Genomic DNA, 20,225 nt, shown 5'->3' with positions numbered 1-20,225 from the left:
ATGATATTGTGTAATACGATTGTATTGCTTTATGGCTGTGAAATATGAGCGGTCGAGCGCAAAATTTGCTGCAAGTCAAATGTCCACCCAATCTGAAGTAATGCCAACAGGCGATAATTCTACCTTCAATCTAGGTATTGCCTGCGAAAATGGCGTGAGTCGCGCTTTGCTTATTTTCCGCCAAGTGGAAAAGGAACTTTTGTACTTTAACCTTTCGTTTTTCAACTTTGAAAATTCGTGACTTACACAACTTTTGCTCTCAACCGCTCATATGGACATTAACTGAACGAGGTAAAAGAAAATTAGAAGTAATGGATACGTGGACGTGGAGAAGCTTACTTTGCATCAGTTGGATTGAGAACTTCTTTGAGATGAAAGAAAATTGCTTCACATCATGAGAGCAAGAAGTGAAAAGATGATAGGAAACTTATAAGACTTAACTTCTTCATAACCAGCATAGTGGAAGAAGGAATCAATGGTCGCAAAGGAAGAGGGAGGAAGACATTCATGGGAGAAATGACGACAGACTGGATGCAGCGGGTATTCCCAAATGAAGACAGCGCATTGAAGAGAGAGAGAGAGGAGCAGGCCGTCTTTATTCGCTACAAGAAATGGTCTTATGAAGAAAAGAAAATAGAGTAATAGAGTAATAGTCATGGTGCGTCTCACCTTTGTAGGATGTTCGGTCGGACAGTCGGTCTCGGCGTGTATTTTTTTACAGCCGACACCGTCGTCCAGTCAGTATTAATTTTGGGCACTTTGTGTTTAGTCGTTTGTTCTTCAAGTAAATTTAATGCCACAGTAGTGTCGCGGACCGTCATTTGCATGGCGGTCTGCTGGTCGTGAGGTCTGTTTTTGTCTTTTATTCGAGAATACGCTTCGGCGGCCGAGTCGTACGGTCTGGGCCTTTGCGGTAAGGTGTCATACGAGTTGACCACCGTCGATCCCGTATCGTACGGTTTGTGCGCGTCTCCGGTTTTCGAGACGTTTTTAAGTACGGTGTTCTTGTAGATGCTCTCGGAAGGTTCGTCTCCTTCGTGGTCGAACTTCATGCCGTCGATGCCGATCAGCTTTTGCGGTATTTTGGGTTTTTTCGGCGGCGCATCGTAGTCCTCGTCGTCGTAGTAATACTCGTCGTCGGCCAGCTCGTCGTTTTCGTTGTACTCTTCCACGTCCTCTTGCCTGCTACTCTCTTGGCTGTCTTCCTCTTCCGCTTCTTGGGCCTCGCCTTTGTCCCGGTCGTCGTAAGCTGTCAATTTGGGATGATGCGGGTGGTGATGGGGACGAGGAGGTGGAGGCGGCGGAGTAGGTTTCCTTTTGATTTTGGTGAAGTTGGCCGGCTTATAGTTATGAGCGATCGTCAAAGGTTTCATCGCGTTTACCGCTTTCGGGCTCGGCGGCTTTGGCTTGGCCTTGTGTTTCTGAGGGCGCTCGTGTTTTTCGTCTTCTCCCTCCTCTTCTTCCGCTTTGTCGTCGGGCGATCCCTCTTGGCTCTCCTCTTCTTCGACGTTCCCTTCTTGGTTTTCCCCGCCACCGCCATCGTCTTCTTCCTGGTTGTTCCGGGCGTCCTCTTCCTGGCCCCCGGGTTCGTCGCTGTCGCAGTTTTTGTTCTTGCACCTCACTCGGTTGACCAAGTGCTCGAATGCTTGGTCGGCATTGTGCGACTGAGGATTTTCCTCTTCTTCGTATTCCTCTTGGTTTTCGTTTTCCGGATAATCGGCGTACTCGCCTTTGTCGTCGACAGTCTCTTCGTTGTCTCTAGAACTCTCGTCGTCCGCGGACTGATCGTCCTCGTTATCACGTGAACGCAGTGACGGCGGTACCCGAAAACGAGAAGACGGACAAGGGATCAAAAGTCCCGGGTATCTTTGGGATTTGTACAAGCATCGCTTGTGTTTTTGCGAATTGTCTGAGTTTGTTATGGGTACGTAAGACGAAGGTCTGGGTACCTGGTAGTGTTTGGGTAATTTGCGCAAAGCGTAATTGGTTGTCGACAATGTCATCTCAGTCGGTCTCGGTCTTGTCTTTCCGTCGTGGCTGTTATTTAATAAAAACACGGTGTCAAACAATAACAATTTTAGACGTTCAAGTGCCCGACACCATCGCTACACTATAATACACGTTACAAGTTACGTTTACAATACTACTGTCTACGACGCTTGTAGTACTGATGGTACGCTAAAATGTGCTTATAAGTCGGTATTCTAATAATTGTGATAGTGTGTCGTTTACCTTGGTCGGGTCTGTCTTTTAAAACGTTGTTTAACGCGGTGTTGCTTCGTATCGTTTCTGTTTCAACACGTATAAAATACGTACAAAAAAAAAGTCAAGTATCAAAAAGTTATGCAAGTCGAATAACGTCGTCCGACGAGTGCAAATCGGTGTTAAAAAGTAAAATAAACACAAAAATAAACACTAACCTGAAGTTTTGATTTGGCAATTGGAACTGTTTGTTCTTTTCTACTCCCGCGAATGGCTAGAAAACGAAGAAAATCTCGAGTACAGTTTATGCGTGCGCCAACCATGCGTCGGTTCGTTTGTTTTTATTACCGTTATCACATTTCTATGTTTAGTCAGACCGTCTCTGTCTCTGGCTACTTGACCCAGCGTCGACGGCTGTCCTCTGTACACTCTCTGTTGCCTATCGCTGTCGTCTTCGATCGCTCCGTATTCCTCTTCTTCGTACAGTTGTTGTTGTTTAGCCAGTTGGTCGTCGACTTGACGTTGTTCTTGGGCCTGTTGAACTCGATGGGTCTGCTGGTTGCCGAATAGGGTCGGCGTGGCTCGCTGGGGTTGTGCCGACGGATGTCTCTGGCGGTCAGGCGACGACCGCGTCAGCGCCAAAGCGTTTTCTTGGTTATCCGATTGACTGGCAGTTGTTTCAGCGCCGCATCCCACGTTACGCGGCCAATCACACGTTTGTAGCTCGTGACTGTGTAAACAAATAATGATGCGTATTAACGGGTTGGTTATGGTTTAAAATTATATATTCTATGATGTCGGACTCGTTTTACAATGCGACGGATTATTTTTTTTTAAATAAATATCATACGGGAGAAGACCTGCAATACTAGCCTTCATACTCTTTATACGGTTTATTTTGCCAGCGATCGGTATCATAACGCGAGCGTGACAAAACCTAATACTGAATTACAGTTATTATACTGATTTAACGAAAAATGTTTGATTATTGTTAATAACGATATACCCCAGAGCGTGTTACGAATTACGCCATTAAAACCACGATTTTTTTTTTTGGTACAGAGCCGATGGTCAATTTAATATATCGTCGTTAAAGTTGAAAAAAATTAAATATCAAAATAGTTAGACGAAGTAGATATCAGTAAATCCAGGCGGTCCACCAGAGAAAGAAGAATACTTATACGTTATAGAGACTAAATTAAATTAAAAAAAAATGATCTTTGATAATGATTGAACAATATAAAAACAACGAAAAGTTTCTTTTCGACTGGCCAAGTGAGTGGCATGTTGGATATTTAGTAGGTACGGCCTATGTACAGAAAAAATGTACACAGATAAAGTGATCAAGTGATCAAGATACGAATCGACACGGTAATGAATTTAATGACCGTATTGGCTCGTTGACGTTATGCAATAAATTATTATATTATATTTTAATGTCGAAAGCCAGGTCTGGGTGTAATAATGAAAGAATTAAATCCGCCAACTGGTCGCTGTATGTGTTTAATGGTTTACAGGTAATGATATCTATAATCTGATCGTAAGCGAGAACAAAGCGCATATTATGACCACGTCGTCATAATAGTTAAACTCGTGTGAAATACATTCTCAACTGTTCGTGTGTTCTATATTATAATAATAATAATTGTGTGTACGAGCAGCGGACGAGGACAGGCTTCATTAACTGAAAGGAACTGCACAAACGCACACGCGAGCCTTATGATTTTTTTTTTTATTATATCAAGTTTGGTTAATGAACCAACGGTAAATATATCTGTATGTATTTTTTATTTATCATTGCGTCACGTCAGCTCTGTGTATATGTCAGCATTCAGATGTGTGAAAGTGGTATATATCACACTTTAGAGTTTAGATTATAATACTCGTATATCTGCGATACATGTATAATACCCATCGACGTTCGCGATTGTAGGTAATAACGTCGCTGTACTCTGTACAGTGACACGTTTCAAAAAATAAATGGCGCAAATTACAAAAAAAAACAGCGAATTCAATAGTTAGTTTATTAATTATTGTAACTAATAGTATACTATTTTAGTATATAGTATACACTATATCATATTATGGAAAAATTAAGCTTAAAAAATAAAATAAATATTTGTATACGTCGTTAAACATTTTTTTTATCTTCAAGTTTGTGATATGTAGTATATCGTTTAAACAAAAATTGAGCTTCACTTGCCTCCGTGGTCGGATTCGCAGTTTTGATTTTTCAATATTGTCATTTATTGAACTAAGCGATTTATAAATGCTCCGACCTGCTCTTCACCGGATAATTTTATTTTAAACACATAGGTTTTTTGAAAACGGGAGAAAAAGTACACTTTTCGATTGTAGAATTTAAGCTATTGATTGTTATAATTTATTTATACTTTTGTTTTTATATAGGTACACGATATGCCAAAAAAAAAATGATTCAAAATAAACTCCAGCGTACGTCTTTAGTCATACCTGTTACGGTCGTCGTTTGATGTATTTGGGAGTAATATTAGCGCACATACCTGTACATTAGTCCACCGGTACACGATTCCAAAAGAGGACCACCGAACACGCATACATAGTATTGAGAACAGTCGTTGGGGTGTGGATAATATCCAAACTCCTCGGGGCATTTGAATTCGCCGTTTTGCCGCCTTTCTTCGCATAGTCCTTAAACATTTAAAAAAAAAAAAAAAAACATTAGAGAGCTAAACAATAGCTATAAACAACATGATAAAATACAATGATATGTTGAATGAGTACAATCGAAACGTAGAATTTGTTCACTATTACGGACAATTTTTTCAGGGTGGCATTCATAATGTTTTGAAAATATTTTAACAATGAAACGGAGTATAAGCCGAGTGCGTTATAAGAAAAACCATTCTGTATGTTAATAACTATCACATGCGTGAAAATGAATACCAAACTAGTAATAGTTACATACTTAATGGAAAGATAAGTAATAATATGAGTAAAATGTTTTTTATTCTATTTCATAGAATTCAGCCATGGTCCAGACTCCAGACAAGGTCATTCGCAGTGATGTATTGTGTAAAATTTAATCGTTCAAAATCTCTTTCGGCTGAATCGTATATTTAAAAACAATAGCGTTAATAACATTGTTATGACAGGCATTACTCATATAGTCGTATGCACGTTAAGCATCAAAGAACTTGGTGTTTTACGGGCTGCTGATGTAAAATCATATTCGTAAAAAGGAATTATTTAACATTGCATCGCACTACAAATAACGTTTCTATACAGGCACGTGAAACGATATTGTTTTACGTAGGCATATCGAGACTACCATGTAAAGATCAAAATAACTGCTGTAGGTTAAAACATTTTATATGAAAAAAAAAAAAGCACGATAGATGTGACATTATTATTCTATACATATAACGTATAAAGTAACGATTTACTATTATGTATTTAATATTTATAACATTCTACTCTAACGGCATCTGATATTTGTAAGGACGTCACACATTTATATCACCGCCATTCTTCCTTACTTGAAAACAACAAGAGTGGCCAAACTAACCGCGAGTACAACCCTCAGACGTAGTCAAAACGAGTAGAGAAAACCTAGGCAAAAGTCGGGTGAACCGAAAATGATTTAAACAGTTTTCTAAACCCGAGTCCAAATCACAAGAAAATCTATTTTCAGACCGGAAAATCCCAAAAACCGTATCTCTACCAGAAACCTAAATCCAAAAACTATAGACCCGCAATAATTTCCAGAATTCTTTTTAGATTATTCAAATCAAATACGTAGTACCATTTTTTTGGAACATAGTACTTACCCGAACAAATTTCCCGGATATTTTTCCCCCATTTCTGGACCGTGTCGGTATTTAAAACACTTCGAGTTAAGATACCAGGGATCAGATCCCTTATCTTATGGTATCTAATGATTGATAAAGAGATTCCTGGGATTGGCGGCTGGTATAAAAGTATACTAGTTTTCCATACTTCGGCTAAATGCAATTTCATGATCTTTTATGATCTAGTACTGCATAAATCAAATTATTTGTTTTACTCGTGTAACTTTTGAGCTTTAACTCGAAGTTAGCAAAAAACAATTGTTTATAATTTTTTTTTATTTAGCGATTCATGAGTTGAGTGGTCGATCATTGTGGTTTTGCCGGTTTCAGTTGAGAATTCAGACGATATTATTTTAATGTTTGTTCAAAACGTGAAAATTGTGTACAAAATGAATAGTTTCATTATTTTCTAGCACTGTCCTTCTCATCCACAGAACATATTTCAACGTCAAATGATACTCTATTGGTGAAATTATAGAGTACCTTGGTAGAATAGAGTACATAAATAATAACGAGTAAAAGCATACAATTTAGTAGGAGTATTGACGGAATATCCATCAAGGGTTTACCATTAACACGAAAAAGAGCGATAACCAAAATGTATTTGATTTTACTGAATAAATAGTATTATTCGGTTGACCGATGCATTTGTTTGTTTAGTTAACTATAATCTAGTTGACCTAGCTAAGTTTAATCTCTAAACACGGTTTTGTGTTCACAGGCACAAAAAAAAAAAACGCCGTAAAACCAACCCATACTTTCTCAGCTAAAATATATTATATATTAGAACTTTAATACCTTCTAAATAATGAAATCGACGTTACTGAGCTCGGTTCTAGACCGTGAGCGAAATAATTGATTAGTTTAAAAGTTTCCGTAGTTATATCTACATAATAATAATTATAAAAAAACGTGAAAGCTTACAGTCGTTTTTTATTTGATTTTGTTGAGGCTATAATAGTATAAGCATAATAAACAAAACACAATCGTATTTACACAGTTGCGTGTCGGTCTTAGATCGGTAGTTCAGTCAACCGTCAAGAGTTTTTTTTTTTGAACATTCGGAACACGTATAACTGCGTCTACGGTCTTACTCTAACCCCATTGTCATTATCGCCTTAAGCTCAGACCACGGTCGCCGGATTTCCAAACCTACGCGGACACCGTGACAGTTTTTCTATAATATTATAACATTAACAATATCGTAGGTACAATATCGTGTTAGCTGCGGGAGATGAAAGGCATGAGCCAAGAAAATCCGACAAATGATATAACACAGTATACGGCATATACTGTACATAATATATTAGTACATAATAATAATAATAATAATATATTCCAAAACGATTGTCGAAACACGAATCACGGCGTACTCGTATTATGTCAAATACCGGTCAGCCAAAAACGGCAAACCGTCCCCCGCGGATACCACCTTCGCCTTCGCCGCCCGCGTTCAACGGTTATAACGCGCTGTGTTATTCTATGTAGGCACTCTGTGTATATGTCCACTGCCGTTGCAATGTATAATATAATATACACTGTTAGCCGAATCGGTACACTTGTCGCCCGTGGAAGTTAAAACACCGGTAGAGCGTAAAACCGCCGCCGTTTACACAGTACACACACACACAATTACGCGTGTACTGTGTATAAACTACACTGTATGTACGAGTACATTACTCGGGTATTATAATACATATAATGGGTGGTATAAATCGGTGTCGTACGGAGTAGAATATAGTATGTTATGTGTAGGAAAATAATATGCCTAGTTTTACACATAAATACTGCGGCGTGTGCCACGCGTACACACACGATATTATAATAAAGCGTATGGCAAAAAAAAAAAAAAAAACTGGTTCATGTTGTACAGCGAGTTCGAGACATTCTGCTTAATGTCAAAACTGGGCGCTATCGCCAAGGCGAGGTCGCCCTAAGACCGCTGCGACGTCGAGAGCGGGCGTGGTCGGCCTGAATTGGTCTTGCATCACATTTTTACACTAATGCCCCAGTGCACTGTATTAATAATGCGCGATATTATCCAACCCGGCGGTTTTGCTCTTTTGGTGGTCATTACAATAATACGACTAAAACGATTTTTGTAGAAACGGCATCCGCTAACGCGGACCGGCCAATTCGCGACACGGTTTTGTTCTTACCGAACAGATGTAATATAATTAAGTCGATTGAACAATAGGACGGCACCACGAAATTGTCCATAAACTATGGACAATTTCGTGGTTATAGACTATAATTATTACAGTTAATATTATTATTATTATTACATATTATGCACGTTGTAAATCCACCGGCTTCCAGTGAGCATTCCGAGGACAAACTCTTGACTTAAACATTTGGGGCGCATGCTAATCCAGAATAATGGGCTGGAAGGCCCGGAACCTTCCTATCCGAGTCTGATTATTTGTGAATAATTTTGAAAAAAAAACCGTACTTAATTTTATTTGGATACTTGTACGTTTAAGTGCAAAAGTACAATATTTGTAAATTACAGCCAACGGCAACGAAATTTGGTTCGAAATCGTGAAGGTGCGCACATTTGACAGCGTAAATCAAGCAGTAGTCAGCGTTGCGAAACAATGCGATACTCTCGTTCTTTTAACCATTTAATTAATGAGCGATGATAAACGTTGGAGAGAGACCTCGCGGGTCTAAAAATAAAAAAAACATCACTCCAGTTAACGAACAAAATGATTATGCTCGCGCACAACATCGTCGAATCCGAAATACTAGTAATTATATAGTAGACCTACCGGCAACACGATACAATAGACATATAATATAATATCGTGTACATTAACTTTACTACTTCATAACAATCGGTAATTTATACGCCGTTCGCAATATGGAAGGAGTTAAAACTGTAAACGCGTTCGGATTATGACTATACCGAAGCAAGCGTTTAATAATATCAAAATTATACACCAGTAACTTGTTCGACCTATCCCAAAATAGTGTATGCTCTATGGTCTCTACCCAACGCAAGAGCCACTACAGCCAGCAACAACGTGTTTTGGTTTCTGCGCTGGTTCGTTATTAGGTTAAATAGAGAATAGTTGGGATTATATTCGTTCGTGTCCAATTGTTTTTATATATTTCTACGAATAATTATAACATTAATATTATTAAGTTTTTTTTAACTGATACGCGTTTTGTACTCTTCACATGCATTTCCTAGAAACTCAACGATCAACGAAGTTGGTTTATTCGAATGACCGCCTATTTCTAATCGAAACGGATCGTCTAGAACGTTCGTTGATGATTTCTTTAAACCGATAACTCGGTTTCACGTTATAACTTTTACTTTCTCCCATTCAAATTCTATGTATTTCCAAAGAACTCGTTTTTCAATAATAAATTATAACGCGTCTTATTCAGAGTAATTACTTAAATTAGCCGGTCAGACTCGACTTTGTAACTGTACGCATTTAAGCTCAGCCGTGTATATTATACTACAGTTGTGGTATTTCTAGCTCAACTGCACGACAACATTAAGCAAGACATACGTTTACACTTAATTAATCAACTGCATGCGGATTATTTCGAAACGTATTTTATTTTACTTTACTATTTTTATTTGACATTTAAAAAGAAAGGTGTTAAAATGTTTATTCCACAATACGATCATTGTTATATTATGCATTCGCCATGCGCGCGCATTAACTGTAGGTACACCATCGCACATTAGACTGAATGCGTCTACATTATATACATATTTTATTAATAATAATATGTGTTCTTTAACACTTCTTATCGTTTAATGAAATCTATTGGAATATGAAAACGGCGTACAAACTCCCAAGGTTTTGCCGAAAATTTGCATTTAATGTAGTGTCGCAACATAGTTTATATTATACAGTTTTCATTATTTTTCCAACGCGCACAAACAACGGATGTCCAACAAAAAGATATCGTTAAAGATAGCCAGAATAAATAGGTTCACCAAGGATACAACCTTCAACACACAGAATACCCTCCTAAAACAAATTAAAATTAAAAAACCCTGTAACATAATAGATTCTACAGAGAATGATGGTCGTAATATAATGATGTGCTATACTCTTTTACTTTCACTGAATTATATACCAATTAAAGTTGGCTAGCGTCCATTGGGTTGTGAAATTGCCGAGTTCATGTGACGCATAATGTAAGGATCATATAAGGAGTATAATAAATTATACAGTAGCACATCCAAAATTGATACATTTAATAATTATTAAGTATTATACATATATATTATACGTTTTTTTTTATTTGGCGATTTTGGGAAAACAAATGTAGTAACACTATAAACCATAACTAATAACTCGGCCTTGGGGTAAACAAAAAGAAAAGACTGATAAAAAAAATTAAGTCCTCGGGTCAACGTGATTGGCCGATTATTATTAAAAATGTTTATTGGACGTTTATTTATGTTATTATAAATTACGCCGGACAATGAAGAACCAAATCGCACGAGTGCTTGTCTATGAATTGTTCATTTCATGAGTGCTATCCAGAAGGACTTTTCCGACTTGAAACGAATGCGTTAAAACAGGTAGGTGGTAAAATGTATTTGTTAGAAAGTCGGTAGTGTAGTAAATCATTCTTATTGGAACAAAACAATACTAGTTCACGGTTTACCAGTGTTTGGCCTTCATACAATATGTCAATTTCGTTTATTAATTTTAGGGATTGAAGACGCAATTAATTATATCGTTTCAAAACATAATTTTATGTTCCGTTCCATCTAGTAGTATACAATAAAGAATATTTAAAAACCCTTAACCATAAAATAATACACTTTCCGCGTATACGTATTTCAGCAACAATGTTGGCATCTTCAGCGCTAACGACAGACTGGGACCGATTACGGGCGAACACCTCCTTATATACAGCGTTGTCATACCGGAAATGATGACTCATCATCGACACGTTTTATACATTTTAATAAAATGTTTTGTTATGGACGTAAGTCCCAATTTAACAATTTTTTTCTATTATTCAACATTTCTATTTCCTTCCTCATATTAAGTTCTTTAGAGTTACCTATTTACATTTTTTAATAATTTTATAGATTTCATGCTATTATTAGTATCTAATAAATGTTTCGCAACAGGAGATTTGTATACTTCTCAGATTTAAATGTTCCTTATATTATGTTCTTTAAACCTAATCCCTATATTTCGTTTTGTCTGATCTAAATAGCATGTATCACATTCTTCACAATGTATTTTATAAATCACGGATTCAGAGATTTTAAGTTATTACTTTTTGATGCAACTAGAGTTATATTGTAATTTTTAAAATACCTTGAAATACCTGGAAAATAAACCGTACCCGATCTTATAATTGTTTCATTGCCCCTCGTACACTTGACCACTTATGCTTATTAACTAATCTAAAAATCATATTTGCATCATACCCATTAAATTTAGCTATTTCAGTTATTAAATTAAGTTCTTTATCAAAATAATTTTTTAACATAGCAATGTTGACTAATTTGAAAACCATACTATTAATTGCCACCATTTTATGTTGCCAACTGTGATTTGTACTTTTCCGAATGTACCTGAATGTGTGCGTTTTCTTACGTTAAATCTCAAACCCTAAACTATTGTCCATTCTTTTAATTAGTAAATCGATTTATCTTTCGTACGTTAATGTAATAGAATTTATATCTTGGAGAAAAACATCAATATTGAAATCTTTCTCCACTAATATGAACACTGGACCTACTGCTAGCTTAAAAGGGGTTTCCAACTCTCATCCCTCCATACAAGGAATTGCATTTTTGTTACGGCCATGTAGTGTATCAAGTAGATACCTATATACATTAACATTTTTAAAAGCGTTAAAACGAGTTGGTAAATGTTGGTTTATATAAATCATAGTAGCTGTCATAATTTATGTAATAACCCATTTATTAACAGTTTTAGTTAATAGACCAAAAATATTGTATAACCTTTGTCGGTGAGCCGTCTTTGATGAAACGGTACTTAGCTTACATATAAATAAAATAAATCATTTACGTTCTAATAACTGTCATATCGGATGCGCTTGAACGAGGCTTTATGTTTGGTGAATTAAGTCGTATCTCATCTCGGCAGTGGGTCATCAATTCAACGGAGTTGTAGCCGCTAGTAAACGGTCGTTAACACCCGAGGCTGCCCAGGTCAGTACATTTAGACGTGTGTAGTAAATAGATACACTGTATACGATATGATCGAAGATATTTATACATATATATATATATATATATATACACACACGTGTAATATCATCGCAGTGCGACGACGTAGGTCCTGACCCCAACAACAAACGGCGGTAGCTACATTATCCGACAGCAATAAAACTTTAATTACTGGAACCCTAATTAAAAGAATTACCGGAAACAAAATAAAGGCGCCATTATAAATAACATGGCCGATGACAAGCATCATTATATCATTATGATTTGCTGCAGATCTATTTTTATAATACATGGGTGTTATTGCACAATGAGAGTATGCGAGGTATTCAATCTACCATTTCGTTAGCGCTTGTATTTATATTTAACAATAATACACACTGATTATAATATATAATATAAAGGCATCATATTATTATGTTGCCTGTATGTAATTTTCTTTTTTTCTACTTTTTTATCACTTGCTTTCATTTAGCCGTATTTTTATATTATTACAGTACGTGTTCCGTAAGTCGACATTTTGTCGTGACTCTTGGAACCGCCGCTACATACGTTCAGCAGTCCATTGTGTCCCGTGTATCATAATATATTATGTAGACTGTAGGTTTAAGTACAAGTATACTATCAAGTATGCGGCTACAGTGCACTCGAGAGTGTGCGGATTAGTTGGCGCGCGCCGTCGCCACCAAGAGAAAAAATAGCGGTGGTCGCGAAAGCTATGTATACGTCCGTACGTAACAGGCTAAAAAAGGTGATGTCATATTATGTTATACACTTCATCAAAGTCTGTCACGATTCGAAAAGTAATAATTATCTCAGAGACAAATTGTCCATGTACACGTGTATTGTGCACGTAGATATGCGCAATGAAATAAGTTATGTATAACATTTGCACGCGTAACCCACAAAGGATTACCCGACTTGATAGCTTTCGATCGACCTAATCAGTAAAGTTTGATAAAACTAGATTATGGAACTAATTTTAATAACTTTATAAATTTTATTTATTTCAATTTTATTTTAAAAAAAGTTTAATATAATCAAAATAATTAATTAATAATAACTTGACAACATATGAAGGAATATTACCTAGTAAAGCTTACTGTTATACTATGTGTGGGCTGAGGTTTATGGCAAATAGGAAGCAGTGAGATCGGTACTTGTTTGTACCGATACATAAATATTCTAAACGGATACATCACTCGGATATCTCTTTTTCTGATACTTGTGGTGGACAGAATAGAAACGAAAACGTCAAGTCCTACTTAAAAATTAGTTTTGTACTTAAATTTAAAATACTAAATATTTTATTATTCATGAAACTCAATAGAACACAAGTATTTACATGTAAAGGACATTATAAATTATGACGAGGAAAACTAACTTATTCCATCTTTGTAGTTCTTAAAGTTAGGAAAATTTTCAAACGCTTACTCTCGAAAACGACGAATTTGGACTCTGTGTTTTGCACGAAGCAGTCAATATATATAAATTTAATACATTTTTATTAGGTATTGTAAAGTGTTAAAATTGATATGGTCGGTTGTTATCTGTTTTAGCCAAAAAGCATACCGCCGAAAAGTGTTAAATTTATTTTGGCCGAAAAAGATGCCGCCCAAAATTATATAGATAGATAATAATAACGAATATATATATATATATTTTTTATAATATTTTTGCATAATATCGCACTGTCAGAACAATAAGGCCGCAACTCCAAATTTATGATTTTCTTGTTTTTGGTGTCTATCAATTCGTATTTTTTTTTCTCTTTTTTTTTGTAGTGGCGCCATCTACCTCCTGATATTAATAAAAATTATATTCGCCAAAAACCCTTATTGCATTGAACGTCCATGTTTAGATTCCTAAGTACAATTTTGCCGTAAAAAGAAATATGGCTCATGTTCTAAAACAAGTTCTTTGAGTCAGAACAATATATTATAATTATGTATGAGCCCTCGAAAATACTTTTTGGTCAGTGGACAAATTATCATTTTGTTCTAAGTTTTAGTATTGGTTTCCTGAACATTTGCTTTTTTTTGAGTTATGGCCTTATTGTTCTGACAGTGCGATATATATATATAATATATATATATATTATGCAATCATTTCTAGATACCGACAGTCGTGTACCATGCGGCATTATACCAAAATACATTGTACATTTTGCATTCATAACGGCGTTTGCATTATATTATTATGATTATGCGGAGAAACTGGTCGCGATAGTTTGTGTATTTTTGTTCCAATTGTATTTATTGTGTTTCGGGGAATGAAATCCGTTAAGTAAAGTGCTATAAACATTTCGAAACGAGCATTTCCTACACTTATTGTTTACGGCTACGGGCTACTCAGGATTTTCACATGTGCGCTAAATCATTTGCGACTCTGCGTGTTTCCACTAAACTCAATGACTTTATCAGAGACAATGTCAACAGACCGTAGACGCGCGAGTAATTATGTAGCAACGATGCGGCAATGTCATGATCTCAATAAAGTGTTTGAAATAAATCTGATCGGTGGCAGACCACCGTTTCCACCGCATGACATAATAATTTCTTATAAGTTATATTATGTGTATCAGTGTACATATATATATATATTAACCCAATAAACCGTTAACTTTATCGAATTTGTACTGCTTACTATAACCGTGAAATTTGTTAGCGCATTGCTTATAAGTATTAGATTTATCTTAATCATATATAAATTATATTTATGCTTACGTACGGTGTATTGTTACGTCGAGTCAATTAAATTTTTTAAAACGTCAACATTATAGTTTATGTTGATAAAAGTTTTCAATTTAAATAAATAGTTTGTGCTTATATTTCAATAAAAAAAAAAAAAAAAGTTGTCAATATAAATTCAGAATAATCGATGGTTCCACAATATTTTGTACTTATATTAGCAGTATTTTATATTAGTATTTAAATTGGAGGCATCGAACGAATAATTAACAAATGTTTACACAAAGGTGTAATTCTTAATAAAATCGTTTTATACATTTTACAACAAAACAATTTATTTGTAATTTCTGTATAACATAGTCTGTACTGTAAGTGTTAAAAAAAAATATATTCAAGTACTCTGGTGACTATTAATTATCATTTAACAAACAGTCAAAGGAATGCTTAAGCACCTTCTAAAATTGCTATTGTTATTGTCGGATAAAGTTTTATATGAAGACAGCGGTCAGTTTTTGTAATTCCGGTGGTTCAGCCCCTCTTGAAAAATTGTACATAACCGCCATTGTCAAAGCACTACTACACATTTATCGTTGGTTAGTTATAATAAAAAGAAGAAACAGATTTATTGAAGGTTAATGTTTTTTGAGAAAAAATGTCTATGTAAAGAATAAACATCGATGGTATAGCTTATGGATGAGATAGGTAATTTTTTTTGGTATAAGAGTACATACACATTGAAAGACAACTATTATAATAATTGTTGCTGCTAGGGGCCGTACCAAACTTATCATATTGGTACATGTAATGATATAGCATTGTACATTCTCAAACGCCGCATCGTTCCTGTAAAATTATAAAAAGTTCACTTATGACGTGACACATCTGTGCACAATGGCATCAATGTGTGATTTATACAACGTATATAATTAAAACTCTTACGGCATAAAAAAACACTAAATTAATTATAATATTTTCATCGTGTAGTGTAAGCTTAATAGACAATAATTTAGTGGTCCATGAATCTTTTGTCAATCGAACTCTTTAATAATTATTCCACCCGACCTTAATCCGGTTTATTAATCATTAAATTGAAACTTAAAAATCAATCGCGACAATAGTTTATAGCACTAAAAAGACATAATTCAATTAATAACTATGTTTAACAATTAAATATTGTATCTACTCGCTAGTGTTTCCGGCCCGTTAACCAACCTAATTATTATTCAATGGTAGCACGAAGCACGCACATACACAGTACACAATATATGTAGAAAGTGAAATTAATTTTAACCAATACGTTAGTGGTACAAAATTATGTAGACTGTATATTATAATTATTATTTAACTCGCTAGTTTTATACAAGCGCAATGACCTTGCGAGGGGGAGTACAATCGAAAATTTCATGATTAAAAATCACGATATCTATATTAGGCAAAAATAAAAAATATATTTACTGCGACATTTTTTTTTTTCATTGGCAGATTTGGAGCGTGAAACCTGTTTTGTTTACACGCTTTAGGCAGGATATTATTATGTATATATATATATACATACATAAATACCTTATAACAGTAATCATTTATATTTTTCCGTTATTTTCTTTCGTATAATATTTGACCCTTTACAAAATACCTTGAATATTACATAGTGTACACACAACACAAACGACATAATATATAAATACTTTTATGACAGGTATACACGTATACAAGCGGAGAGATTAGCACACAAAAGCGCAAGTATATAGTTTTGGGTTGCAGCGGCCGTTACGGTGTCCTAATTACAGTACAAGCGTTAAAAAGGTTCACGTCTATAATATAATCCGTTTGGTTTTCCTTATTCTCTCCCTTTCTCTCTCTCTCTCTCTCTCTCTCACACACACTTACATATTATACACAACATTCTAGCTAGAAGCAAAACTCCAGATTGTAGTTCAAATACCGTGTAAGGCGCGACGTTGCGCAAAATTCATAGTGACAGCGACACATGATATAATATTGAATATAATTTAATGTGTGTGGACAAGTATGATTCGTTAATCATCTCCGGAATTTTTTTTTTTTTTAACAAAAATGTAATATTATCTGGATTTAACTGAATGATAAATAGTTACAGACAGTGACGCGCGTCGAAGTGGGAAAGCTGAAGGGAAAAATTGAAAAATGAGTTGTCCAAAGCAAATGTATTATATTAAAGAATGTCGTAAAAAAAGTAATTATTATTTGAACAGTTTTTTTTTTACTGTCGTATAACGTTATAAATTATACATAAGATGAAATATATAGTTTAGAATTTAGTCTATGCATATGGACACAAGATTATCTATTTATATTTCATAAAGTTGTATAGATATAGGTATTATGTATTGTAAATAATAGGCGATTGACGATCAGGGTTCTAGAATAGGTGATTAATATTTTACACCATCCCAAGGAAGGAAAGTTGTACAATGTACATACACATATATACATATACACACACTCACACATTGTGATTTTTTTTTAAGTGATTCACTCAATATCTTATAGGGATTAATCAGTTATTGTTTTCGTAGTGTTTTTATACAATGCGCTCTCAATTTTTCACAAACTTTTATGTTTTTAACCCCCTCTCAAATTAGTTTTATTTTTATATATCAACTTCTGAAGCTTAAATGATAAGGAATAATTTACCGAACATTTTGACTGGTCGATAGCCAGTTTTGGATGATTATGCTTAAAGTTAGAATCGGAGGAAGGGTGGTAAGTAATACTATTCATATCTACACGCATTACTTAACCTCGAGGTCATATATATTAAAGCTACATGTATAATATAATGCGTTATATTATATGTGCGCGTAAGAACAGTAATACGTAATATATTTAATTAAATATGGGTCAAAACTTTTTCTGCAGGAAACGGAGCAATGTGTATTATTACAGCGAATGTACAGCAGCTGCCAATAATTGCTACAAATGTATAAGCTGAACACCGATAATTTGTATAACACATATTACACCTCGTACGTAATGAAAACGATTAGCGATCAATGTTTTTTACATGCCACGCTAATATTCTGAACGAGTTGGTGATTTATTTCCAACGGTCGGTAATTGTTTTCTTATGTTATACATCCGCTAAATTACATAAAAAAAAACAATTATTTAGTTATATTAGTCATGAGATGCATTTTAATTTTAAAACATCCGATCTATAAAAATATTTACAATAATATATCATACCATATCATAATTGTAACGAGACTATTATGAATGAAGCCTATATTTGATTATGTTGCGGAACGCGTTTACTAAATAAATCTATACACATACATATTTTTAATGCGATATAAGTAATTAAAATTAATTTGATAGGTTCCGCTTTAATTTTTATATCTTACACTATATTATCGTTACTACGGATTTGCATAGTCCGTGAGTTTCGGTATCTTCTCTTGATTGTTTAAGTTTCTAATTATCTCACGACGATCTAGAGAAAATAGTTGCATAACTCCCTTAAGTAGCACGTACGATCATGTGCAGTTGCAACGATGATAATAATATAGTAATATAGTAAAAAATGTTCGTCTAATGATATAATAATTAACTAATATACTAGACACAGTAAATTCTATAGAAGTGACTTTACCCTATAGGCTATATACTATATATAGACGTATAGTACGTTAAAATATGTATGGTTGCTTTATAGTTTACAGTATATAGCAACCACACATTTAACGTTTAAAAACGAAAATGTATATTAATATTGTAAACAACATTATTTATTACTATTGTTAATAATATTATTATACAATCTATAGCCAGAATGACGGAAAAATTGAATTATTGTTTTCGAATGCTGTACGCCGAGCACTTGTATTCAATAATGTAGTCATTATAGGAATATAATTTAAGAAGATTAATTACGGACACGTTTGAATTTCATTGCCGATGCGCACATAATATGCCCATTGCACATATAATCGAGTCCCAAATATTTATTTATTTATGAGTTCTAAATCATTGTTAACGGCGGTATATGGTAAACCATCTTTTTGAAATATTGCATTTTCATATTCTTAAAATTTATTTCTTTATATCACTCAATTATTATGTTATTGAGTTACTTCTGTCCCAATAGTTACTACTTTGCGACGAATTTAAGTGAATGCACGAATAGAAAAACGGTTGTATTTTAAGTACGTACGGTTATACGAGACACAAGAGTCGCTGTACTTCTTTATTACAATTTACAATAATTAGGTTCTGTAAAAACTTAAGGTTTGTAAAAGGTTGTAGTAAAACTACAAAATGTGGTTGTCATAATCAAAAAACAATAGAAAAATAATCTTAAAAGTAAAAATATCAGAGTTTAGCCTCACGATTACCGGTTGGTCACATTTCAATATTATTATTATTATTTTTATCACTATCCAATTGAGTAGGTTAATTATTATCGAACGATAGTGATAGTTACCGACTCAACGACGTCGTAAGCCACACAATTCCAAAAAAACCCCTACGCTTAAATAGCAACGCGATATATATGGGCCTCGGCCAGTTTAAAACCGCACGGACAACCGGTCTGTGCTGTAGGTAATTTATAATAATATATTGCTCGCGTGCCCGACCTCGACGATTAACTCATTGTCGCGCGTCACAACAGCATCGTCGGTCACACGACAGCGGCGGCGGCGTTTCCATTTGTAATAATACTAATAATAATAACAAAATGTAATATTTTAACAGCATTATTTAGCCGTATAACATGTTAGACGGGTGCAAAGGTGCCGCGCCGAAACGACGGATCAGGGTCGTCGCGGCGCTAGTCCGGGTACGCACAAGATCGTGTTTCTCCGGAGGGTTGTGTTGCTCGTTGTCCGGCTATATTTCATTATAGTCTTGGGAGAAAAAAAAAAAAAAACGGTAATTATTGTGATTATAGAGCGGCCTAATGTGGCTAATTGTGATCACGTATCTGGGTCGGGAATGTGTTAACTCCGCTAACAAGGTGAACCGGGTCGAGGGCGCGGGTGTAACGAGTGCACATAAACGCATTCTCATACACAGTGTCAAAACACGTACATAAAATATAAGTTACGACCACGGGAGACGTATTTGGACTAATATCGCTTATGGTTTGGTCGCGAACATATTGTTAAAAATCTATTGTTTACAGCGGGCCCGACTATACTGTGTACCGACCATCGTACGGCAGCTTATAGGCGGACAGGAGGTAACACATGCGCGTGAGGTCGACTACAACACGAGCATAATATATTTTACATAGGTCCGAACGGGATCTTTCAGGTTTCATGCTAAAATATACGA

General features: G+C 35.1%; 1 protein-coding gene across 1 annotated transcript in view; it reads right to left on the bottom strand.

The window, feature by feature from the left end:
* The window catches only part of LOC126835818 (uncharacterized), a 47,934-nt gene that overhangs the window by 10,964 nt on the left and 16,745 nt on the right, over positions 1–20,225 (bottom strand). The window contains exons 2-6 of the mRNA XM_050568645.1: positions 4,725–4,872; positions 2,551–2,932; positions 2,421–2,476; positions 2,233–2,289; positions 670–2,037 (exon numbers count right to left, since the gene is read on the bottom strand). Of these exons, the coding sequence (XP_050424602.1) occupies positions 670–2,037; positions 2,233–2,289; positions 2,421–2,476; positions 2,551–2,932; positions 4,725–4,872 (2,011 nt within the window). The remainder of the gene's footprint in view (positions 1–669; positions 2,038–2,232; positions 2,290–2,420; positions 2,477–2,550; positions 2,933–4,724; positions 4,873–20,225) is intronic.

Source organism: Adelges cooleyi, unplaced genomic scaffold (assembly GCF_023614345.1).
Source record: "Adelges cooleyi isolate 19-005CV unplaced genomic scaffold, UGA_ACOO_1.1 ACOO_flye_CR_arks_rails_tigmint_CR_PRNA_23, whole genome shotgun sequence".
NCBI lineage: Eukaryota > Metazoa > Arthropoda > Insecta > Hemiptera > Adelgidae > Adelges > Adelges cooleyi.
Note: the sequence above shows the minus strand (reverse complement) of the source record. Positions and strands in the feature narration are given on the sequence as shown.